Here is a 22,356-nt window from a genome sequence, read left to right on the forward strand (position 1 = left end):
AAATTATCAAACAATTCCAATATAAGAGGATGTTTGGGTGTGTCTATACGTTTTACAATACCGTGTTTGGTAATTTTTTTTAGAAAATAAGTCTATAAAATTGGAAAATAAGATGTTGGGAGTTTATAAACTTTTTTTTTTTTTAAAAAATAAGGAGTTTCGAACTTATTTTGGGAAAATTGTGATTTACGTCTCATAACTTACGCTGTTTTTAATTTGTGTCAACAAGAAGATCAAAATCGCAAACAATGTAAGTCGTGGGACGTAAATTATATTTTTTTCCACTTATTTTTAAAATTATAACAAATTAAGTTAGTTCAATTTGTTCTAAATTAATTACGAACTAATTATTAGTAACAAACTATAAGTTTCATAATTTTTTTATTCATAATTTATAATAATTCATTTTATAAAAGAATATCTAATATTTTATAAATTTTAAAAATATTTTATAAAAAATATTAATTTTTAAAACGATTTAAATAAGGGTAAATTATAACATGCTCCTTTGAGAATTGTTATAATTATAAATACGTTCTTATTATTTAAAAAATTACAAATATTTTTTTAAAATTAATAATCGTATAACAAATATCTCTTTATGATAGTTCATTGTAGTCTATACAGATATTTATTAAATAATTATTAATTTTAAATAATAAAAAATTATAAATTTGAAGAAAATATTTGTAATTTACCCTTTAAATAAACATAATCAAATAGCCTCTAAGTTTTCGTGCTTCTTTTCAACACTCTATGTCTCAAATTTCCCGTCCTAGCTATTTCTAAAGTTGTACACTTGGACTTAACCACGATTAACTCACCATAGACAAACACATGATGTCCTTGAGAGGTCAAAATTGTAAGTTCCCATGGATGGTCATTTTCTTCTCTTTTCCTTCTCGTTCGTTATCGAGGGGTGTGTGTGTATCATATCTGCGTGCATCTTTTTTGGGTTGGAAGACAAAAGCCCTAGCTAAAAATTTCAAGAACTCCCATAGTAAAAGAGTTTCTTTTACATATATATAGTGATGTAGTTTGTGCTGGCGAGAAATGGTCTCTCAAACCCTACTGATCAAAGCTCGCAGACATCACCTCGTTCCCATGTTCTGCCTTCGGTACTCCGTCATCCGCTCTGATTTTTTCCTGAACGTTTTTTTTTTCCCATTTTCTTCCTTGGAAAGTGCCTGCGGATTTCTGTCTCCTTTTCTGCGTGTTCTGTACTTTAGTTGTTTTTCTTTCTTGTCAGTAATGCTTGGTCGATTAATATAAAAGAACGAATTTTCTCTCTGGGTTTTGTTGTTTGTACGAGGTTAACCAGGGAAAAGTTTCAGGTTGGGTAAAATTCTAATCTTGGGACGTTTCAGGGGTTTGTTGTGATATTCTTGTAATAATATGGCGTCCGTTGAGTTCTGTTTTTGTGTGAGGAGTTTTTTATCGGAGCTTTTGCTTATGCTTTTTGGCGATGCTTGTTATTTCAGTCAAAGCTAGTTTTAATAATGATGAAAATTTGTGTTTCTTCGGATATAGGAAAATCTTGAGGCTTCTCTTCCATTATTTTATTTCCTTGAAAGAACTCCCCGTTTGTTGTTAGTGGGCTTGCTTGTGTATTTAACGCAAAGATAACTATGTGTTGTTGGCGTTTGTTAAGCGTTAAAGTGTAGTAAAACTTTAGTTCACGAATCGGGGCAGCTGTGGGAAATTCATTTTTTGATGTTATCTTCTTGTGGATTGATTTCTAAAAAATCTTTATTATGATTTCTTTTATTTATTCGATATGATTAATAATGGGTTTTGAACAATTTGGATGTCTTGATTGCAACTCTCATTCTTACGTTATTTTTGAATTAATTGGCTTCTTGATATAGACTGAATTATTTGTATTGTTTAGGAGGCTTTTTTGCGCTGCCAAGGATTTTTGCTTTTTGTTGGTGGTGTTGTGTTCTATTTTCATTCTTGTCACATGCAAGCGATCTCCCGTAAATGAAGTGCAAAGTCGGCTGGAATTCGACGGATGCAAGCCATATAGGGGAAGTTCGGATACAAACTCTCTAGATGTCTTTGATGGCCATGTTAGTTCAGAATTGGTTTCGAGACATTCTGTTCAGCAATACGGTGTTGAAAGCATATGTCCTCATTCCAATGCATTCTGCTTCCCATCCACAGTGACTGGGTTTTTGCTTAATGAAGATGGAGCTGAATCAGAGGCATCGGATGCTTCTAGGGTGCAATCTGAAGGTTTTTCATCTGGTTTGACACAAGCTAAAAGTAACTGGAACTGGTCGCCAGAGCATGGTATCTTCAGGTTGTTAGGTGGGAGGGTTCTTTCATGTTCTTTGTACCAGCCAGATGATTCTCATGAATTTTCATCTACTGATGGTAGCACCAAGAGTGGCCGACAAACTGATGTTTCGTCTTGCATAAGCACATTATTTGACCATTCATCTCACAGTTCAAAATCAGAGGAGAATGCAGAGACAGTCAAATCAGGCTTTTTGGATGGCTTGACTACACCCATGGTGGAAATAAAACCTTCTCTGCTGGATTGGGCACAGAAGAATATGTATTATCCATCCCTAGCCTTTTTAACAGTAAAGAATGTAGATACCGATGGTGTTTTGAGTATCTATGCCCCTTACAGTAGCAACTCACAGTTTTATCCATGCAATTTTAGTGAAATCTTGTTGGCTCCTGGGGAGGTTGCATCAATATGTTTTGTTTTTCTTCCTACAAATTTAGGCCTGTCCTTTGCTCAACTAGTTTTACAGACTAGTGTTGGCGGGTTCCTGATTCACGCCAAAGGCTTTGGTGTTGAGTCGCCATATTTAATAAAGCCTATAAGTGATCTTGATGTTTCTTCTAGTGGAAGGTGGAGAAAGAACTTATCTTTATTTAATCCTTTCGATGAAGCCCTCTACGTGGAGGAGGTAACTGCTTGGATATCCATTTCCTCGGAAAATACTTCTCGCTCAGTGAAAGCTATTTGCGGCATTCACAGAATGGGAGATTCCAGTGAGTACAATATCTTGCGGGCTAAAGAGTGGTTGGATGTTGAAAGTTCTGAAGGTGGTCTACCAAAAATTTCCATAAGACCACATAAAAATTGGGAGCTTGGCCCCCAAAATACAGAGACCATTTTGGAATTGGATATTTCAGATAGTTTTTCAGGAACAATTGTTGGTGCTTTCTGTCTGCAATTGATGAGATCTTCAGAGAACAAGACCGAGAATGTTATGGTTCCTCTTGAAGTGGAGTTGTATCCAAATCCAGATTCAGATACTGACCATGTTTCGGTATCTCTGGAAGCACTAGTTCCGTGTGATACCAGTGGATCTGTTGTTGTTGCTGTCTCAGTAAGAAATAATTGCCCGTGTGTGTTTAGTGTTGTCAAGGTCAGCAAAATAGGGGAAAGTACCCAAAATTTTCAAGTCAAGTCCATAGAAGGACTCGTACTTTTTCCCAGGTCTGTTACACAAGTAGCTATTCTTAATTATGCTCATTTGGAAACGCTTGAAGTAAATAGGAACTGTAAATTACTCATACAGATAAATGACACAAGACGTTCCGAGATAAAAATCCCTTGCATAGATGTAATCAGTGTCTGCCCACGACAACTAGACTCCACAGTTGGACATGCCCAGTGGACCGATAATCTAGATTATGTGAACGACAGAGAAAGATCTTTCAGTAGCAGCATGCAGCCACCTTATGATGTCAAGGTACGGGTATTCTGCTTTATGTTCCTTTTGTGCCGAACTATATTGCTTTGTTTAGTGCATCAGTTTTTGCATCTTGTTCAACAACCAGAGTAGCTCTTTTGTCTTTTCTGTGTGGGAGTAAGTTCTATTCTCTTTCTCTTGGACAGCATATTTGGTAGTTGCATATGATCTGCTTCTTGATATTCATTTTTTGAATACTGAAACTTGGAAGAACTCGAGTAACAAGTAGAAGTTGTTTCACTGATATTATGACCAACCCAGCTGTTTTAGTAATGAAAATAAGATATAGAGATAGAACTCAACCATTGTTGGTAGGAATACCAAAATACAGATTTGCCTTGTATTTGCACCTTGAATTGATCAATAAAAATCATTAAGAAGGATGATTGATGATTTACTAATCACTATTTTGGTTTAGTTTCTTGGTTTCATGTTTCTATTCTATTTTCATGTATTTAGTCTCCTCAACTTGTACTTTGACACAATCCATTTTGCACCTTGAATCGATCATTCAACTTAATTTCAAAATTTTTTATTTTTCTTCCTAAGTCAATATGATAACTCTATTAATCGTTGTCTGAAGGCTGTAGATACAAGAGAAGCGGATGAATTTGTACTCAGAAATTGGAAATCTCAAGGAACAGCAAGTTTCATGTCTGTTCTTGATGACAATGAAGTAGTATTTCCCATGGTTCAGGTTGGAAATCATAGTTCCGAGTGGGTAGCTGTCAGAAACCCCAGTGAAGAACCAATTTTGGTGCAGCTTATTCTGAATTCCGGGGAAGTCATCGATAAGTGTCGGACACCTCAGATGCATTTACAACCCTCTTCATCTCGTATTTTGATGGGCAATAAATCAATTGCTCCAACAAGGTACGGTTTCTCCATAGCAAAAGATGCACTGACGGAAGCTCTTATTCATCCTTATGGTAGTGCATCTTTTGGTCCAATCCTCTTTCAGCCTTCCAATCGCTGTGAATGGAGAAGTTCGGTCCTGATTAGGAGTAATCTCTCGGGTTTAGAGTGGTTGTCTCTACGAGGATTTGGAGGCTCACTTTCCTTGGTGTTGCTTGAAGGTTCTGATCTTGTGCAGAGTTTAGAATTTAAATTGAAATTGCCATCTCTGCTAAATTTTTCGTACCCAGAAACCTTTCACTCCATGGAAGGCAAGATTCCCTCCTGCTGTCATCCCTTGATAAAACAGGTCTATGCCAAAAACATGGGAGATTTTCCTCTTGAGGTCATACGAATTGAAGTTTCAGGGTCAGAATGTGGTTTAGATGGGTTCTTAGTACATGATTGCAAAGGTTTCTCTCTCCTGCCTGGAGAATCTATAATGTTTCAGATATTATACCAGAGTGATTTCTCCTCAGCCACAATACAAAGGGACCTTGAGCTGACTTTGGCAACTGGCATTCTTGTGATACCTATGAAAGCAAGTTTACCTATATACTTGCTTAACTTCTGTAGAAGATCAGTGTTCTGGATGCGGGTCAAGAAGGCTTTGGTTTCGATCCTTTTTGCTGCTTCTTTGTTGTTTTTTCTGGCTTTTCTTTTGCTTCCTCCTGTAACAGCCTCCATACTTCCCAGCTTCCGAAGTAGGAAAAACTCCTATATTTTGAGTGGTGCATCAAACTCTTGGATTATGCATCACAAGAAAAACAGTGGTGCTATCGCTCCCAACATGGATGGCTTTGGAGGATCAATTGTGGGGGAGAAAGCATCGCTATTGGCATCTGTCGGCAGACGTCCTGATGATCATGCCCCTGACCAGGGACGCACAAATCCTTCAGGACATCAGAAGCTACCGGAAACCAGATTGGTAAATCCCCTGCTGTCAAACACTTCACCATTAGAGAAATCTGATGCACAAGATGCATCAGATTCGAGAAGCCTGAGAGTTAGAATTGGTAAAGAGAAAGGTAGAAGGCGGAGAAAGAAGAAGAGTTCTGGCATGGCAATACCTGGACTCTTTGAAGTTTCGAGCAGTCAAAGCGGCAATTCTACACCATCATCACCTTTGTCACCTGCAGCATCCATAACACCAAAACCACAAGTTTCTCCTGATACAGACCATTCCGCTGAAGCTACAATCCCATTTTCTCGGGACGATAAACAAGAATGCTCCAGATCATCCTCCAAGGTAAATCTCTTGGATAATAAGATCTCTTCAAGGTTTGTGAACAACTGGCGCTTCTCTGATCAAGAAAAGTCCAGTGCAATTGCGACAAGGAAATTGGCTGGTAGAGCTGTTTTGTTGCCTTCTGCAACCTTTCCTAGTGCCGGTACGGCTATCCCACCTTCGACATGCCGTTCTCCATTCTTGGCTTCAACATCAACAATTTCTCCTCATGCACGTGCTCCTGGGACCAAGCTTCATCGTCGAAAAGCTGATGAACTTGGTGAAAAAATAAGTACCGAGGAAAAATTTACTTATGATATCTGGGGGGATCATCTCTTTGCACTTCCTATAGCCCACCAATCAAAGCAGACTTCTAGCACGTCGCCCTGTGTCTTTAAAAACGACTCCGAGAGCTTTTTTGTTAGGGATCCACAAACCCTCATGAAAAGCCCTCTGCCAAAACCTGTAAGATCCGATTCCGGAGTAATAAATGACTAAGTTCTACAAAAGATTCTCGTCTGTTATTTCTCTGTTGCCTGATGAATCAGCATACACAGAGAGAAATGGTAATAATCCAGCCAAGTAAAGGCCTCAAAATGAAATGATGCTTCCAGAAATGAGTTCGGGTGCTGTGCTATTGCATCCATATCAGCTTAATTTCTCTTCACTTACCTAATTTAATTGCATACAACATAATTTTGCTAAAGAATCAGCCCTAACTATAATTTTCAAAAAACTTGTATGTGTAACTGTAACTTTCCAATTTCTTTAAAAGAACAGGTGGGAAATAGTTCTAAGGGTAAATTTCCACCAACTCCCTAAGATTTTCCATAATTATAAAGACTCTTTCGTTGTATGAAAAATGACTAATACTGTTTGAATTTTAACAGTTTTATGATATTTAACCAAATTCGTTATTCTTAGATTTCTATTCATCTTTTTGTGGTGAATTAATCGAAATACTCTTTGTGGACTTTGAATTATAATTTGACTTATTGTTTTTTTTTTTTTACAGATCAAGTGGAAAATTATCAAATTTTCATTCATTTTGTTTGATTTTTTTTTTTAAAAAAAGAAAAAATTATGGCAAGGGCAAAATTAACCCTGAAAATCAGTAAAATATGTGGTGTCAAATGGATTGGGTTTTGCGCTTTCATTGGGCTAAAGTTCTAAAATGAAAAATTAAATAGAACTAATAAGAAAAGCGGAAGCAATTCATCAACTCATTAATGGTTTCCATCCAAACTCAAATTTATTAGAAGGCAAAATATAATTTTTAATAGCATAGTATAGGGTTTAATAGTTTTAATTTTCTATTTTACAAAATTTTTAAAATGATATCAAAAAAAAAAAAAAAAAAACTTTACATATTTAGTTCCTATTTAATGGGATTTTTAAAATAATTTTAAAATTGAGAAAATTCGATATATTTAGCCTCATGTTGAAGTTTTCATAAAAAAAAAAAAAGTAGACAGAAAGAATACGTGCATTCCACATGCCTGTTAGCTTGGCTTTTTACACAACTAATGGCCACACTCATCACATGTGTCCTTCTTGTTTACTTTTTTACCAAAAATTTAGACGTAAGACTAAATGTGTCGAGTTTTTATAGTTTTAGGACCATCTTAAAAATTCCATCAAGCAAAGGGTTAACTGTATCAAGTTTTTTCAAATTCGGGATAAATTTAAGTAAAGGATTAAAAGTATTGGACTCATATTTTATGGGACTAAAAATATAATTTTAGCTTATAAAAAAATAATTTATCAATTAATGCAAATTTTAAAAAGTTGTAAATTAATTAATTTATCACGAAGTGCATTTTTTACTTTACAAATAATTGGGGCAGCGGTGTCATTAACCGCCGTTTAAGAGTATAGAGAGGCTTTTCTTTTTATATTAATATAGATTACTTTTTGTCTTTTTTTCCCCACTCACTAACTTCCACGTTTATATATATTCAATCTTTCTTTTTCTCTTTCTCCTACTTCAAATTCTCTTTTAAAATTATTTATTTTTTATTATAATCATTTTCATACTATTATTTTTCCATGACAAATTTTTTATTAAATAATATTTAATTATTATAAATTTTCTATACAAAAAGTTTTTATTAAATAATATTTTATTAACTCAACTAGTTTAAATTAAAATTCCCACGAGTATATGATTGGGGCCAGAAATTCCATTGTTCTTACTTCCTGAATTTTTTTAGCCTGAAGATCTAAGCTCATAATGCCATCCTGAATCCTCAACTCGGTCTCCTCCGCCTTCCTTCGGCCAGCATTTTCTCGCCGCCGCTCCCGACCTTCCGCCGCTCCTCCTCTCTTCCTTACTCATTCTTCTCAATAGGTATGTCGAAGATAAGTTGGAAATTTTATTGTTGCTTATTCTGCAGTTTTGAGATCATGCACGTGGAATTCTATTCTAGTCTTGTTTGCAGTAATTGATGCTTGCAATTTTCTGGAAAAAATTGCGCGTGGCAGTTTTTTTTGTTCTTGATTTTTCTGTTCTCGGAAGGCACATGTATAGTGATGGAACAGATAGTACTGTTTCGCTTGTTTCAGAGGTTTTTAGTTCATATAGTTCTGATTATATCTGCTTAAATGTGAAAACAAGATGAAGTAGAAGAGAGAGAGCTCACACACTGTTAAACCATCGTGCCTCATCTAAAAGTTTAGCTGTCAAGCAGAGAGATGGATTGGAGATATATGTGTAGCCTACTGGACCTCGTTAAATACTTCATTAAATGAAATTCTATCGAACCCTTCTGATTCCTTTTCTTGTTTTGAGCTCAGGTTGTCTAAAACCTAATTGTAGGTCATGATTGTATTATTTTTTCTATTTCTAGGTGAAGGTTTTGCTCTGTTTTGTTGGTTATTAACAAAATGGAGGAACATCAGGCTGAGGAGAGAGTATCTTTATCCGAAAATGTAAGGAGTGGATCGTTCTCCGGCAGATTACAAAATAAAATATTACAGAAACTTAATTTAAATTACAGGCCTTCCTATAACATATTACAAGAATCTAAGGAACAGAAAAATAGATACAAGAAATAATCCTGAAAACAGTAATATGATAGAAACAGGATTCATAAATAAACTGTGAAGGCTCAGGAGCCAAAAACCCAAGGCCTACTGAAGGCCAAAGGTCAGGAACCTTTACCGGTTGCACAAATCACACAAGCCACAAAGGCTCTTTGAACCACAAAGGTTCTGTCACAGATCCACTAAGAAATATGTCACAAAGGCTTTTAATCGAACCACAAAGGTTCTGCCACTAAGGTTGTTTACAAAGTTTCAGAGAACGATGGTAGAGAGAGAGAGAAGTCAGCTTATTGCCCAAGAGCCACAATGGACAAGCCATTTAAAGAGGCTGTCCATTGAAGGCACATAAACGACCATTTTTGGAGAAGGAGCAAGAGCATAAGACAAGGAGTCAGTGAAGAACCCAAAGGGTCAGTTTACTGAAGAAGAAGAAGAAGAGCAATCGTGACAAAAGGGGGGAAATGATTTAGGGTTTGGGTAGAAGTAGATTTAAGTAGTGAAGCAGACGGGTCAAACCTGTAGTGGGTCGGGTAAGTGGATCAGGTGGCCCAGTGGGCCAAGTGTGATTGGCTGTCCAGATAAAAGGCCCAGCCTTTGGTTTGGGCCAAATATTTCTAACAATTTCCACCTTGGTCCAAACCAAGATGGTGGGTTTTTGGCAATCATCATTGCCTTGGACATGGTACCTGCAAAACAGAAAACCGGTTACAGAATAACAGTTCATAATTTAAGAATGTCAAGACAGGTTTTAAACTTTTCAATAGATAAACATTTTGTGCCCATATCTGCAGGATTATCTGCAGATTTTATTTATTCCAGATTAATTAAACCTTTATTTATCACATCACAAATAAAATGATACCTTACATCTATATGCTTAGTTCTATAATGAAAAACTGGATTTTTACACAGTTGTATGCTAGACTGACTATCAAAGAAAACCACAAGTTTTTCCTTTAAAAAACCAATTTCAGATATTAACCCTTTTAACCAAATGGCTTCTTTTATTGTCTCAATGGTGGCAATATATTCTGCTTCAGTTGTTGAAAGTGCTACAATGCTTTGAAGTTGAGACTTCCAACTTATACATGCATCACATAATGTAAAAACATAAGAGGTGGTAGATTTTCTACTGTCCCTATCATTGGCATAGTTAGAATCCACATAACCAACAAGTTTTGCACCGTTACGGCTTTTTGAAAAAGTTATGCCAAGTTTCTTAGTTCCATTTAAATATCTTAAAAGCCATTTCAAAGCTTCCTAATGGGAAGAACCAGGATTTGACATGTACCTACTCAAACAACTTACATAATATGTTATATCAGGTCTAGTACTAACCATCAAATACATAACAGATCCAATAGCATTAGAATAAGGCACATTTTTCATTTTATCTTTTTCAGTATCAGTTTTAGGACACTGATCTTTACACAACTGAAAATGAGCAGCAAGGGGCACAGAAAAAGGTTTTGAATTTTCCATTGAAAATTTTTCAAGAATACTTTGAATGTAAGATGTTTGATTTAAGAAAATGGTTGATTTTGTTCTATTTCTTTTAATATTCATTCCAAGTATCTTTTTAGCATTTCCAAGGTCTTTCATTTTAAAAGTTTTCCATAGATTTTTCTGTAAACTTTCAATCATGCTAAGGCTAGGACTAGTAATTAACATATCATCCACATATAAGACAAGAAATAGAGGCACATTGTTTTCATACTTGAAATATAGACAGGGATCATATGCACTGTTTTTGAAATTTAAAGAATGCATGAATTGATCAAACTTTTTGTTCCATTGTCTAGAGGATTGCTTAAGACCATATAAATATTTTTTAAGCAAACAAACAAGATTTGGATTTTTCTTATCAATAAATCCATAAGGTTGAGAGATGTAAATTTGCTCATCAAGGTTTCCATGTAGAAATGCAGTTTTTACATCCATCTGTTTAAGTTCCCAGTTAAACTGAGCAACTAAAGCAAGCAGAATTCTTACAGTAGTAAATTTAACTATAGGAGAAAAAATTTCAGTATAATCAATTCCTTCTTTCTGTGTAAAACCTTTAGCTACAAGTCTTGCTTTAAACCTCTTATTATTATTTTCTTCTTTTACTTTAAAAACCCATTTGCAGTCAATAACAGAGGCATTTTTAGGTTTAGGGACTAATACCCAAGTTTTATTTTCTTTTAAGGCTTTGAGTTCATCATGCATATCAGACAACCATTCTTTTGAATTTGAACTTTCCTTCTTTATAAAAATTCAGTTCAGAATTTTCAGTATTTAAAGCTAAGTGGTAGTCTCTAAGTCTAGAAGGGATTCTACGTTCCCTAGGTTCCCTATCTCTTACTAGTTGATAAGTATTTTCAGAATTTTTATTTTCTATTTCCTCATTATTATCTACTTGATTCTCTTCTCTATTTTCTACTTCTACCCCTTGTTGGGTTAGAAGTAGTATTTAGACAAAGCATTTCAGATTCATTGAAAATTACATCTCTACTAACTACTACTTTAAAACCAGGTTGGTTTCTTAACCACAATCTATAACCTTTTACACCTATGGATAACCAATAAATACACATTTTTTAGACCTAGGATCAAGCTTATCACCATTGATAAGACAAAAAACAGAACATCCAAAAATGCGAAGAGAAGAGAAATCAACATCAGAATTAGACCATAGCTTTTTAGGAATATTACCAAACAGAGACACTGAGGGTGATCTATTAATTAGATAAGCAGTAGTTAAAAGTGCTTCTCCCCAGAAAATTTTTGGTAAGCTAGAACTAATTAAAAGACACCTTACTTTATTAAGTAGAGTTCTATTCATTCTTTCTGCTACACCATTTTGTTGACAGGTGTAGGGAGTGGTTTTATGTCTTTTAATTCCATATTTGTCACAGAGTTCAAAAAATATGCCACAAAGGCTTTTAATCGAACCACAAAGGTTCTGCCACTAAGGCTGTTTACAGAGTTTCAAAGAATGGTGGTAGAGAGAGAGAGAGAGAGAGAGAAAGAGAGAGAGAGAAGTCAACTTATTGCCCAAGAGCCACAATGGACCAGCCATTTAAAGAGGCTGTCCATTGAAGGCACATAAACGGCCATTTTTGGAGAAGGAGCAATAGCAAAAGACAAGGAGTCAGTGAAGAACCCAAAGGGTCAGTTTACTGAAGAAGAAGAAGAAGAGCAGTCGGGACAAAAGTGGGGAAATGATTTAAGGTTTGGGTAGAAGTAGATTTAAGTAGTGAAGCAGACGGATCAAACCTGTAGTGGGTCGGGTAAGTGGATCATGTGACCTAGTGGGCCAAGTGTGATTTGGCCGTCTAAATAAAAGGCCCAGCCTTTGGTTTGGGCCAAATATTTCTAACAAAAAAACTTGGAGGGGAAAGAGCGTCTGCTCTATGAAAAGAAGCGCAAAATTCGGGAAGCTTTAGAAGGTTATTATTCTTGTTGCAAACTCAAAAGGATAAGAGGATGTAACGTAATTTTCATTTTACTAGCTTCCGAGTAATTTATACTTGTATTCTGGAAAGAGGGAAAGCCAATTCCTAGAGAGCACAGAAATGAAGAAGCGGCACTTCATCAAGAAATTGACCTAGAAGATGAACACACTGCTGCTATGCATTGCTAGTGGTACAACACTTGGATGTGCCCACAATATGTGATATGCGGTTTTTTATTGAGTATATACATATTTTATGTTTGTTTTTCATAATATAAGAATGTGGATGAAAAACATTATCAAACTCAAGATTTTGGTTGCTAGATGGTTGAGATAACAAATTTGATAATAAGATAGGATGGACTTCGTTTAATTGATTACTAGGAAACAAGTAACAGTTAAAAGTTTTTTTTGCCTTATTACAACTGTGGACTTGATGGCTTGAATGTTGAGCCAATGCCTCTTTTGCTTACTCTGGAGGATTCTTGTTGTGAATAATGGGCAAAACCTCATGAAAGGTAACATGATTGTTTAATCCATTTTGATGCAAACTATGGAGAAGAGATTCCATTTAATCTTGTTACACAATAGTTGCTCTAAAGCTTTGATCTCATTAACTTGCTTAAGCTTGTCATGTCACTAATGGAAGGAAGTGAAAAGGACATTGTTTCTTGTGACCTACATAATGCATATAAGGATTAAAGGTAATTTTAGTCCCCCAACTTCATATAATTATCATTTAGCTATTATGATCTTCTTGTTTTTAGTTCCATGGGAACGATTCCAACTCGATTTCTGTTGACGTATGAATTATCTTTGGTCGAATGTAGTTCCTCGTTCAACCATTGACGACGAATATGCAAATGCAGCTGATAGAGATCCTAAGATTTTGATTATGACATCTCGGAATCCAAGTGCTCCCCTTACTTAGTTTGTTAAGGTTGTTAGATCTCAGATATCTCCAAAGCTATAGCTTTATTTATTTGAACTAAGACTCGTTAATTTCTTGATTCCCCCTTATATTTGACTGTATCAACACATTCAATAATATTTTATTTGTTCATCTAGGAACTGAAGTTTGTTTTTCCGAATGCACAATGAATGCTTTTATTCACATGGTTGCCCTGCTAGGTGGGGTACTCCAATCCCTTCCATATGTGAAATAAAAACTGTACATGTTGTTGTACTGTCTTATTTACTTGCTCCATATTCAGTTCTTCAAATATTATATGGGATAAATGAGAAAAAAGCTCAGAGTCACATGGCAGGGTGGATAAATCACAACAAATTGATGTGTCTGGTAAATGATGACAGACCTAACTGACCATAGATCAAAAGAAATCAATACCTCTACTTCTAGTAGATGTCTAGAGAACTCTGGATCTAAAAAACACACCATTTTCAATTTAAATGTTGCAAGCTGCAGATATTTCTCCCAGCTTTCATGTTGTTTCTGTGTTCTCATATTTGATCCTGGTATAGGGTTTCTTCCGTTGCTGGAACAGCTGTGTATTGAAAGTTATTTGTTTTAACTCCAACATTATGTATCTCAGCCAAATTCAGCAGAATTATTGTATACCGAATGCTTTTGATGAACAAAAGATCCTTTTTTATCAGTTAGCGATAAGTTCGATGCCATTTGATAATAATTTTTTTAACCACAGGTTATATCTGAAATAATTGAAACATGCCGAGCGCATGATTTTACAGATGTTATCTTAGTTCATGAACATCATGGTGTACCAGATGGTATAATCATAAGCCATCTAACTTTTCGCCCAACAGCTTATTTGGATTGCTCAATGTGATGAGTGAATTTACTTTTGTCATAGGCAAACCCCTCACATTGTTTTTTCCCCACACTCTCACATCTCATTCTGATGTAGGTAACAAGACATGACATCAAGGACAAAAAGGTTATTGGAGCTATGCCTGAGGCACCCACATTTGATCCTTGACAACATTTCCTCTAAGGTTACACCTCATTCATACTTGTCATATGATCACATGAGCAACTGGAACCTAAAAGGGCATGTCATGTTCTCCATTAGAGTAATATGTATCACTTAATGCTATAGGTTTGCTGTCATGGATGATTTATTGCAATTATACAATGGCAAAAATGGAATAGAATGAAATCATCAGTTATATCGTTGAGAAACTTATTCATCTATTGGCGTTTGACTTTTTCACGTGGACATTGTAATGCAATGTTTCAGTGTTAAAGTGATCATGATCTAAATACTTCTTTATTAGCTGTGTATACTTCATTTGAAGTATTCAATAATAACTGCTTGAAGATTTGAGCCTCACAACTGCTACAAATACTACTTTATTTACTTTTAAGTTTTATCTCCTGGTTGGAATGGAGAGTTTGTTCTTGTTTATTATACTGTTCTTCTGTGTATATATATTCTTGCATGGGTTATTCTTCTCTACACCCTCCCTCCCCTCCCCCCCCACACCATCGATGCCTTTGGAAATTATAATTAAAGGAGAAAAGACCTGGTAATTCGTGCTATGCAGTGATCTGTTGCAGATGTTATTTGTGAATTATAGAGGAACTTCCTTTTATCTTTACTTCCCTTTTCCACAGTTTGAGATTCATTGCTTTAGTTTGTTTCTGTTTATTTTGTTCTAGGTATGGTTGTAGTAATGTGGGTTTGTTGATTGTTGTCAGCTTGGTCAAAGAAGTGCAAACATTTTTAAGTATCTCTTTCGAGTGCCCAAGCCAGATACAAAGTGCATAGCCACTTTTGCTTAACAGTCGTATTATATTTCATTCAGGTGGCTATCTTTTGCTTCTATTTATGCATATTTTTATCATTAACATTCCCTTTGAAACCTGCAACAGTAAACGTAGATCATCAAAGCTTCATCAGAGCTTTTTTATGCCTGCAGACTAAGATGTGAAATTTTCATCAAACAAAATAGCAGTAGACGTGGAAACTGGCAGCTGAATCAACTCACATTTCTTGTTATGGAGATGATGACTATAATTGTCCTACATTATTATTGATTTAGTTAGTCATGCAGGCATCATATCTATGAGAAATGCGGAGGTCCTTGTAACAGTTTGACAAATTTCACAATAAAAGCTTGAGATTTGCAGAAATGGAGGTGGGAAGAAATAGAGAGAAAGAGATGAGAAGAACTCAGAATTTTATTAAAATAATAAAACATAATCCCTCCTTACAATTCAGTTCCTCTTTTACAATCAAAAGATCACAACATTTAGACAAAAATGTAAGGGATAAAAGATGAAAATTGCATTAAACTCCTGCAGACTGCAAGTCTGCGTTGCCCTTCCTTAGCCTCGATTGGTCCTCTGTTTTGCAAGTCTGATGCTTCCAAAATGGGAACGACAACAGCTGCACAACGGCTCACTCATCTAGATCTGGAGCGAACAATTGCTCCAAAATCCCTAATCTTTTTCTCCCTAGAATTGTGCCCTAACTTTGGTAAAACGACGTCGCCTTGAGCCCCTAATTTAACATCATCCCCAATTCCTTTGGCGCCCTTGATCTGACGGTTCTCATCCACTCTTTTCATCGGACGACTGCCTTTTAAAAGCGCATTTCTGTCTTGAATCACGACATTCCTTTCTCCTTTTTCAGATCCTTGTCCCCAAGGATCAAAGTTGGGAAACTTAGCAGCAACAACATGATAGTCTTCCCAGGTGTCCTGCGCGGGAGTGGAGTGCGCCCATTGGATCAACACTTGAGGAACCCCCACGTTGTTTCTAGGCACTAATCTTCTACCCAAGATTGCAATAGGATAGACCTTGAACACCTCATCTTCTAATTCTGGCAAGTTAACTGAAGGAAAATATTTGGAGCCAATCTTTTTCTTCAATAATGAAACATGAAAAACTGGGTGGATTTTGGACCTTGCTGGCAACTCAAGCTTATAAGCTACTTTCCCAATCTTCTCAATCACCCTGTAAGGGCCGAAATACTTGGCTGATAGCTTCAATTGTTTCCTTAAAGCCACTGAGGTTTGCTTATATGGTTGGAGTTTAAGGAACACCTCATCCCCCACCTGAAACTCCCTTTCTGTTTGCATACAACTTCATCCTCTGCTGGGCTTGCTGAAGATTTTCCTTCAGCAACTGCAATACCTTAGTCCTCTCTTGCACAAGTTCAGCAACATCATTGTGATGGCTCTGTAAATAAAGCCCTATAGGAAGCTGTTGAGGTGGATATCTATAGAGGGCCTAGAAGGGGGTTGTCTTTAATCCAGTGTGGTAGTTGGTGTTGAACCAAACCTTAGCTAGAGTGAGCCACTGAGCCCATTTCTTGGGCTTTTGCTGACACATGCATCTTAAGTAATTATCAAGGTACTGATTTATCCTCTCTGTCTCTCCATCGGTTTGAGGCTGATATGAAGATGACATATCCAATGAGACACCTGAAAGGGTGAACAATTCTTTCCAAAACCTGCTGGTAAAGACCTTGTCCCTATCTGAAATGATGCTGATAGGCAATCCATGAAGCTTATAAATATTGTAAAAAAAAAAACCATAGCAATAGAAGTAGCTGTATAAGGATGCTTTAGTGTTAGGAAATGAGAGTATTTGGTCAATCTATCCACCACCACCAAGATAGAATCCTCACCCTCAGAGTTTAGTAAGCCTCAATGAAGTCCATGGAAACACTGACCATGCTTGGTTAGGTACTGGCAGGGGTTGCAGCAAATTTGGGTATGGATTGCTCTCATGCTTAGCCCTCTGACAAACTTCACACCCTTTTACCCACCCTTGTACATCAATCTTCATTGTAGGCCAGTAAAACAAGGGTTTCATTCTCTGGTAAGTGCCATGTATGCCTGAATGTCCTCCCAATGCAGAATCATGCAAGGCCTTGAGAATTTTTTCTCTGATTCCTCCATGACTTCCCACACATATCCTTCCCCCTTTCTTTAATACTCCAAGTTCATAGCTATAGTTTGGGAATGAAGTGATATCAATAATCTTGGATTGTATAATGGTCTGAAAGAGGGTATTCCCCTCATAACTCATCTGAACCTCTTGGATCCACAATGGAATTTGTGTGGATATAGCATGGGTCTGAAGGTCATCATCCTGATGAATCCTCCTGGAGAGGGCATTTGCAGCTCTGTTCTCATTACCCTTCTTGTAATGAACCTCATAACTGAGGCCAAGTAGCTTGGTTACCCATTTCTGCCGCAGCACTGAATCAATTCTCTAATCAAGGATGTGCTTAAGGCTCTTCTGGTCAGTCCTTATGATTAAGTGATTACCTAAAAAGTAATGCCTCCACCTTGTAACAGCTAGAAGAAGGGCCAGAAACTCCTTTTCATAAGTGGACAGTCCTAGGTTCTTGGGAGCTAATGCCTTGCTGAGATATGATATAGGTCTCCCTCCTTGCATCAGTACAGCTCATATCCCTTTGCCACTTGCATCAGTCTCAACAATGAAGGGTTGAGAGAAATCAGGCATGGCTAGCACAGGGGCTGAAACCATCAGTTCCTTGAGGTGGTTAAAAGCCTTTTCAGCATCCACATTCCATTCAAAGGCATCTTTTTTCAATAAGGATGTAAGGGGCTTACTTATGACTCCATAGCCTTGTATGAATCTCCTATAGTATCCAGTGAGGCCTAAAAAACCTCTTAATGCTTTGACATTTGTTGGTACAGGCAATTGATCATGCATTCAATCTTCAAGGGGTCTGTAGCTACACCTGATGTGAAATGACATGCCCCAAATATTCTATTTCCTTTTGAGCAAAGGAACACTTACTCCTCTTGGCAAACAGTTGATGTTTTCTGAGAAGGTCCATCACCTTTCTGAGGTGTATCAAATGCAAACCCCAATCCTTGCTATAGATTAGTATATCATCAAAGAAAATCAGTACAAATTTCCTCAAGGCTCAAAAATAGTGTTCATAAGAGACTGAAAAGTGGATGGAGCATTACACAGCCCAAAAGGCATGACAAGAAATTCATAATGCCCATTGTGAGTTATGAAACTGGTTTTGGGTATATCTTCCTTCCTCATCCTGATTTGAAAATATCCAGACCTTAGATCAATTTTTGAAAAGTATTTTGCCCCATGCAATTCATCCAACAACTCATCAATAACTGGAATGGGAAAATTGTGCTTCAATGTGAGTTTGTTAAGGTATCTGTAATCAACACACATCCTCCAGCCTCCATCTTTCTTCTTAACTAACAATAAAGGAGAGACAAATGAACTCTGACTAGGCCTGATAATACCAATGTCCAACATTTCCTTGACAATTTTCTCTATCTCAGTTTTTTGTCCATATGCATACCTGTAGGGGTGTTGCTTCCTTGGTATGGCATCAGAAAGTAGCTCAATACGATGCTCAATTTCTCTTTCAGGTGGCAAGGAGTGAGGTTCCTTGAATATGTCCTCATATCTTTGCAATACCTCTTGCACCTTGATACTTCCTGTAACTTCTGTTGAAGTGCTGTGGCTCAGCAGCAGTTCTCCTTGCACCTCAGGGCTCCTTCTCTCATAAGCTGTGATAGGGAATGAGTAGCCAATGTTCTTGATCCTGCCTTACAATTGAGATCTTTGAGGATCACCTTGCTGGAGCCTTGACTAAGGGTTACCCTCCCCTGATGGAAGTCAAGCTCAATTGGATTGTACAATCCTAGCCAATCATAGCCTAGGACCAGATCATAGCCTCCCAGCTTGATTAGTTTAACTGGATGTGTAAACTTGTGCCCTTGAATTTCCCAACTAAACTTGTGACATGTCAACTGACTGGTAAGTTTACTTCCATCTGTTACCCTTACCATCATGGGGTGTGTTTTCTCTAGGTTACACCCTAAGAGGTTGGCTACCTTCTCATCAAGGAAGCAGTGTGTGCTGCCACTGTAAATAAGAATGAGGATCTCTTTATCCTCCACTGTCCCTTCAAGCCTCAATGTTCTGTAGTGAAAGTTTTTCTTCATGGCATGTAGGGATACAGACACATCTTCCTCTTTTTCCAGTTCTGTCTCAATGGTCTGCTTTCCCTGCTCATCTTCTTCATTGTCTCTAGCTCCCTCATCTTCCAGCAACATGTAAACCTGTCTGTATCTACACCTATGTCCAGGAACATAAGGTTCATCACATCTATAACACAGATTCTTCTATCTTTTTGCTCTGACTTCAGCATTTGTTAAGAATCTGGTGGGTTGTGCTGGTGGTCTTTGTGGGGGATTTTTGTTGGATAGTTTAAAAGGTGGTTTGGGTGGTAAATTTTTGGTAGGGTGGTGGGCTCTTAATAGTATACCATTGACTGTTTATTCTTGGTTTCTAGCAAGGTTATGGCATGGTTCAGTGAAGTGGGCTCACAGTTTGTCACAAACAACTTCACTTCATCCTTAAGGCCACTGATAAACTTCATCATGAAGAAATCCTCATCTAAACTCTTGTTAAAGATGACCATCTGATCCTTCAATTCCTCAAACCTCTCAAGGTAGGTATCTACAGTAGTCTCATGATGCAACTTATTGAACTCAGTTGTCACCTTAGCATTGTTAAGAGCTTCAAACCTTCCCAATACATTGGCTACAAATTCATCCCATGATCTGAATTCCTTCTTCTCCACGTATCCCTGGTACCAGAGTTCTGCCTTGCCTTGCATGTAAATGGAAGCCATAGATACCCTTTGGTCCTTAGGTATTGGTATTAACTGGAAATACCTTGAGCATCTTCTCACCCATCCCCTTGCATTTTCCCCATCGAAGTGTGGAAACTCTAATCTGTTCAGGACATTATATGTTCTTAAACTCTGGTTTCCACTGGTCTCATGCCTGGCATGCTTCCTCCTTCTTGTTTGAAAATGTTGTATGGTGTGGCCCTGAAGTTGGATCCTTTATCCACAGTGGCTGTTAATCCTTCCCTAGTATCGACTTATTTTTGTTATATTGTTGCATCTGATCAGCCATACTTTGTAGCTGTTGTTGTACACTAGCCAATTATGCTCAATATTGGGCACTGAGGCTTGGAGACCCTCCTGCACTTCCAACATTTGATCCATTCTTCCATGGAGTTCATCCACACTAGCCTCTCTCTTTGCTCTTTCATCTAAGAACATGATATTCACTTTCTTTTGGGCTTCTTGTAGTTCTTTTAGACGTGTTCCATCAGCCATTTTGTAATATTTTAAGCTTCTTAAGGTCCAAGGAAGATTTGGCTCTTAGGCCAAATGTAACAGTTTGACAAATTTTACAGTAAAAGCTTGAGATTTGCATAAATGGAGGTGGGAAGAAATAGAGAGAAAGAGATGAGAAGAACTCAGAATTTCATTAAAATGATAAACATAATCCCTCCTTACAATTCAGTTCCTCTTTTACAATTAAAAGATCACAACATTCAGACAAAAATGTAAGGGATAAAAGCTGAAAATTGCACTAAAACTCCTGCAGACGGCAAGTCTGCGTTGTCCTTCCTTAGCCTTGATTGGTCCTCTGTTTTGCAAGTCTGAGGCTTCCAAAATGGGAACGACAACAGCTGCACAACGGCTCACTCATCTCCCACCGTCCACGTGTCTGCCGCTTGTTCAAATCTGGAGCGAATAATTGCTCCAAAATCCCTAATCTTTTTCTCCCTAGAATTGTGCCCTAGCTGTGGTAAAACGATGTTGCGTTGAGCCCCTAATTTAAAATCATCCCCAATTCGTTTGGCTCCCTTAATCTGACGGTTCTCATCCACTCTTTTCATCGGACGGCTGTCTTTTAAAAGCGCATTTCTATCTTGAATCACGACAGTCCCAAATCAATTGAACTGAAAGAAATTGGCCCTCGATTTGATTTGTGGCTCTACCAGGTAACTAAGATTTGTCAATTTTTTATGATAATACATCATGCTATGGCCAATAGATGATGCTCTCCCATAGAGAATTAGCTATGTTATTCCATCTCCTTTTTTCTTCTCAATGCTATCTTTCTAAGTAGCTACACAATCGTTCGGGTTCGATTAAGAAAGCGTTGCAGCTTGTTAATCTTAATTTTTTTGACGATTTTTTGGTTGCTTATTCTTTCATATAAACACACATGGAGCAACGTAGGCTCTCATGGTTTCTCCAGATGATTGAGGTTCATGCACAAAACCAATATTGTTGTAGTAGAAAGTTAGTTCCCTTACACCCACCACACAAAGCACACACATAGGGAACACAAAACCCAAACCGGTAACTTGTATTCTCATTTTGCCATACGTTCTTCATTTTTCAAAAGCAATAAACTAGTATCATAAATGTTAGATCTTGATTCTGTGATAGAGTTGGTGAAATGGGGGTTCCATAGTCTTTTTCCAAGTGGCTTGTCTAGTATGCCACATCTCACCAACTTTTTGCCAATTGTTAACACTACAGATCAAACTGGGAACAATGGATCAAGATGAAGCTCAAACTGAATGGGTCATCAGACCTTACATGAACACAACAAAAAAAGCAAGTTTCTTGGGGATTGAGAGCAGCTTCAAGAATTTGCTTCTTTTGACTTTCCCTTTCTGGTGACAAATCGGTTTTTCATTTGTTACCGCAGCAACATAGTAGTGTTTACTTGCTCACAAAAACTCATTTTTTGCATCTGAAAATGTCAGAGAACAATCAAATCGAGCAAATTTCAGTAGCTGATAAGACCTTGAAAGATGGAGGCTGCTCCTTGTCTGAAAAAATGTATCTCTATGAAGAAAAAGAAAAAGAAAAAGAAATAGAAAATAATTGCATATACACTCCTTATTTATAATCTATAAACACAAATTACCCTTGCCTATTAAAAATTTATACATATATCTACTAAAAATATTAATTTTATTTACATAAATCATTATTGCTTTTCAAAAAAATTACACACACGAGACGGCAACAATATTACAAAAACTACCATAGTGATTGGTTTCAGTTTTGGCCCATTTCCAAGATGGGCCAAAGCATGGTAAATGTTTGGACTAATTTGTTTTAAGGGTTTTTTTAGTGTTTTGAAATATTTTGAAATAGTGTTTCATTTGTTTTTTATCCAAATAGGTCTACACTAATTACAGGCCCTACAAT

General features: G+C 36.9%; 1 protein-coding gene and 1 pseudogene across 1 annotated transcript; both read left to right on the forward strand.

The window, feature by feature from the left end:
• Window positions 1–873: 873 nt before the first annotated feature.
• Window positions 874–6,350, forward strand: LOC105167459 (uncharacterized). Its single transcript, XM_011087199.3, has 3 exons — window positions 874–1,118; window positions 1,892–3,719; window positions 4,303–6,350. Exons 1-3 carry the CDS (start codon window positions 1,054–1,056, stop codon window positions 6,337–6,339), a joined length of 3,930 nt encoding a protein of 1,309 aa, XP_011085501.1. The 5' UTR covers window positions 874–1,053; the 3' UTR covers window positions 6,340–6,350.
• Window positions 6,351–8,363: 2,013 nt separating this feature from the next.
• Window positions 8,364–21,984, forward strand: LOC105167579 (uncharacterized; annotated as a pseudogene).
• The last annotated feature ends 372 nt before the right edge of the window (window positions 21,985–22,356 follow it).

The sequence above is a fragment of the Sesamum indicum genome, linkage group LG8, assembly GCF_026168435.1.
Source record: "Sesamum indicum cultivar Baizhima isolate 11 linkage group LG8, ASM2616843v1, whole genome shotgun sequence".
Lineage (NCBI taxonomy): Eukaryota > Viridiplantae > Streptophyta > Magnoliopsida > Lamiales > Pedaliaceae > Sesamum > Sesamum indicum.

Coding starts and splice junctions, on each gene's coding strand:
- LOC105167459 (XM_011087199.3), top strand. CDS start 1,054: ATGGTCTCTCAAACCCTACTGATCAAAGCTCGCAGACATCACCTCGTT. Junction 1,119..1,891: donor GTTCCCATGTTCTGCCTTCG/GTACTCCGTCAT, acceptor TGTATTGTTTAG/GAGGCTTTTTTGCGCTGCCA. Junction 3,720..4,302: donor AGCCACCTTATGATGTCAAG/GTACGGGTATTC, acceptor CGTTGTCTGAAG/GCTGTAGATACAAGAGAAGC.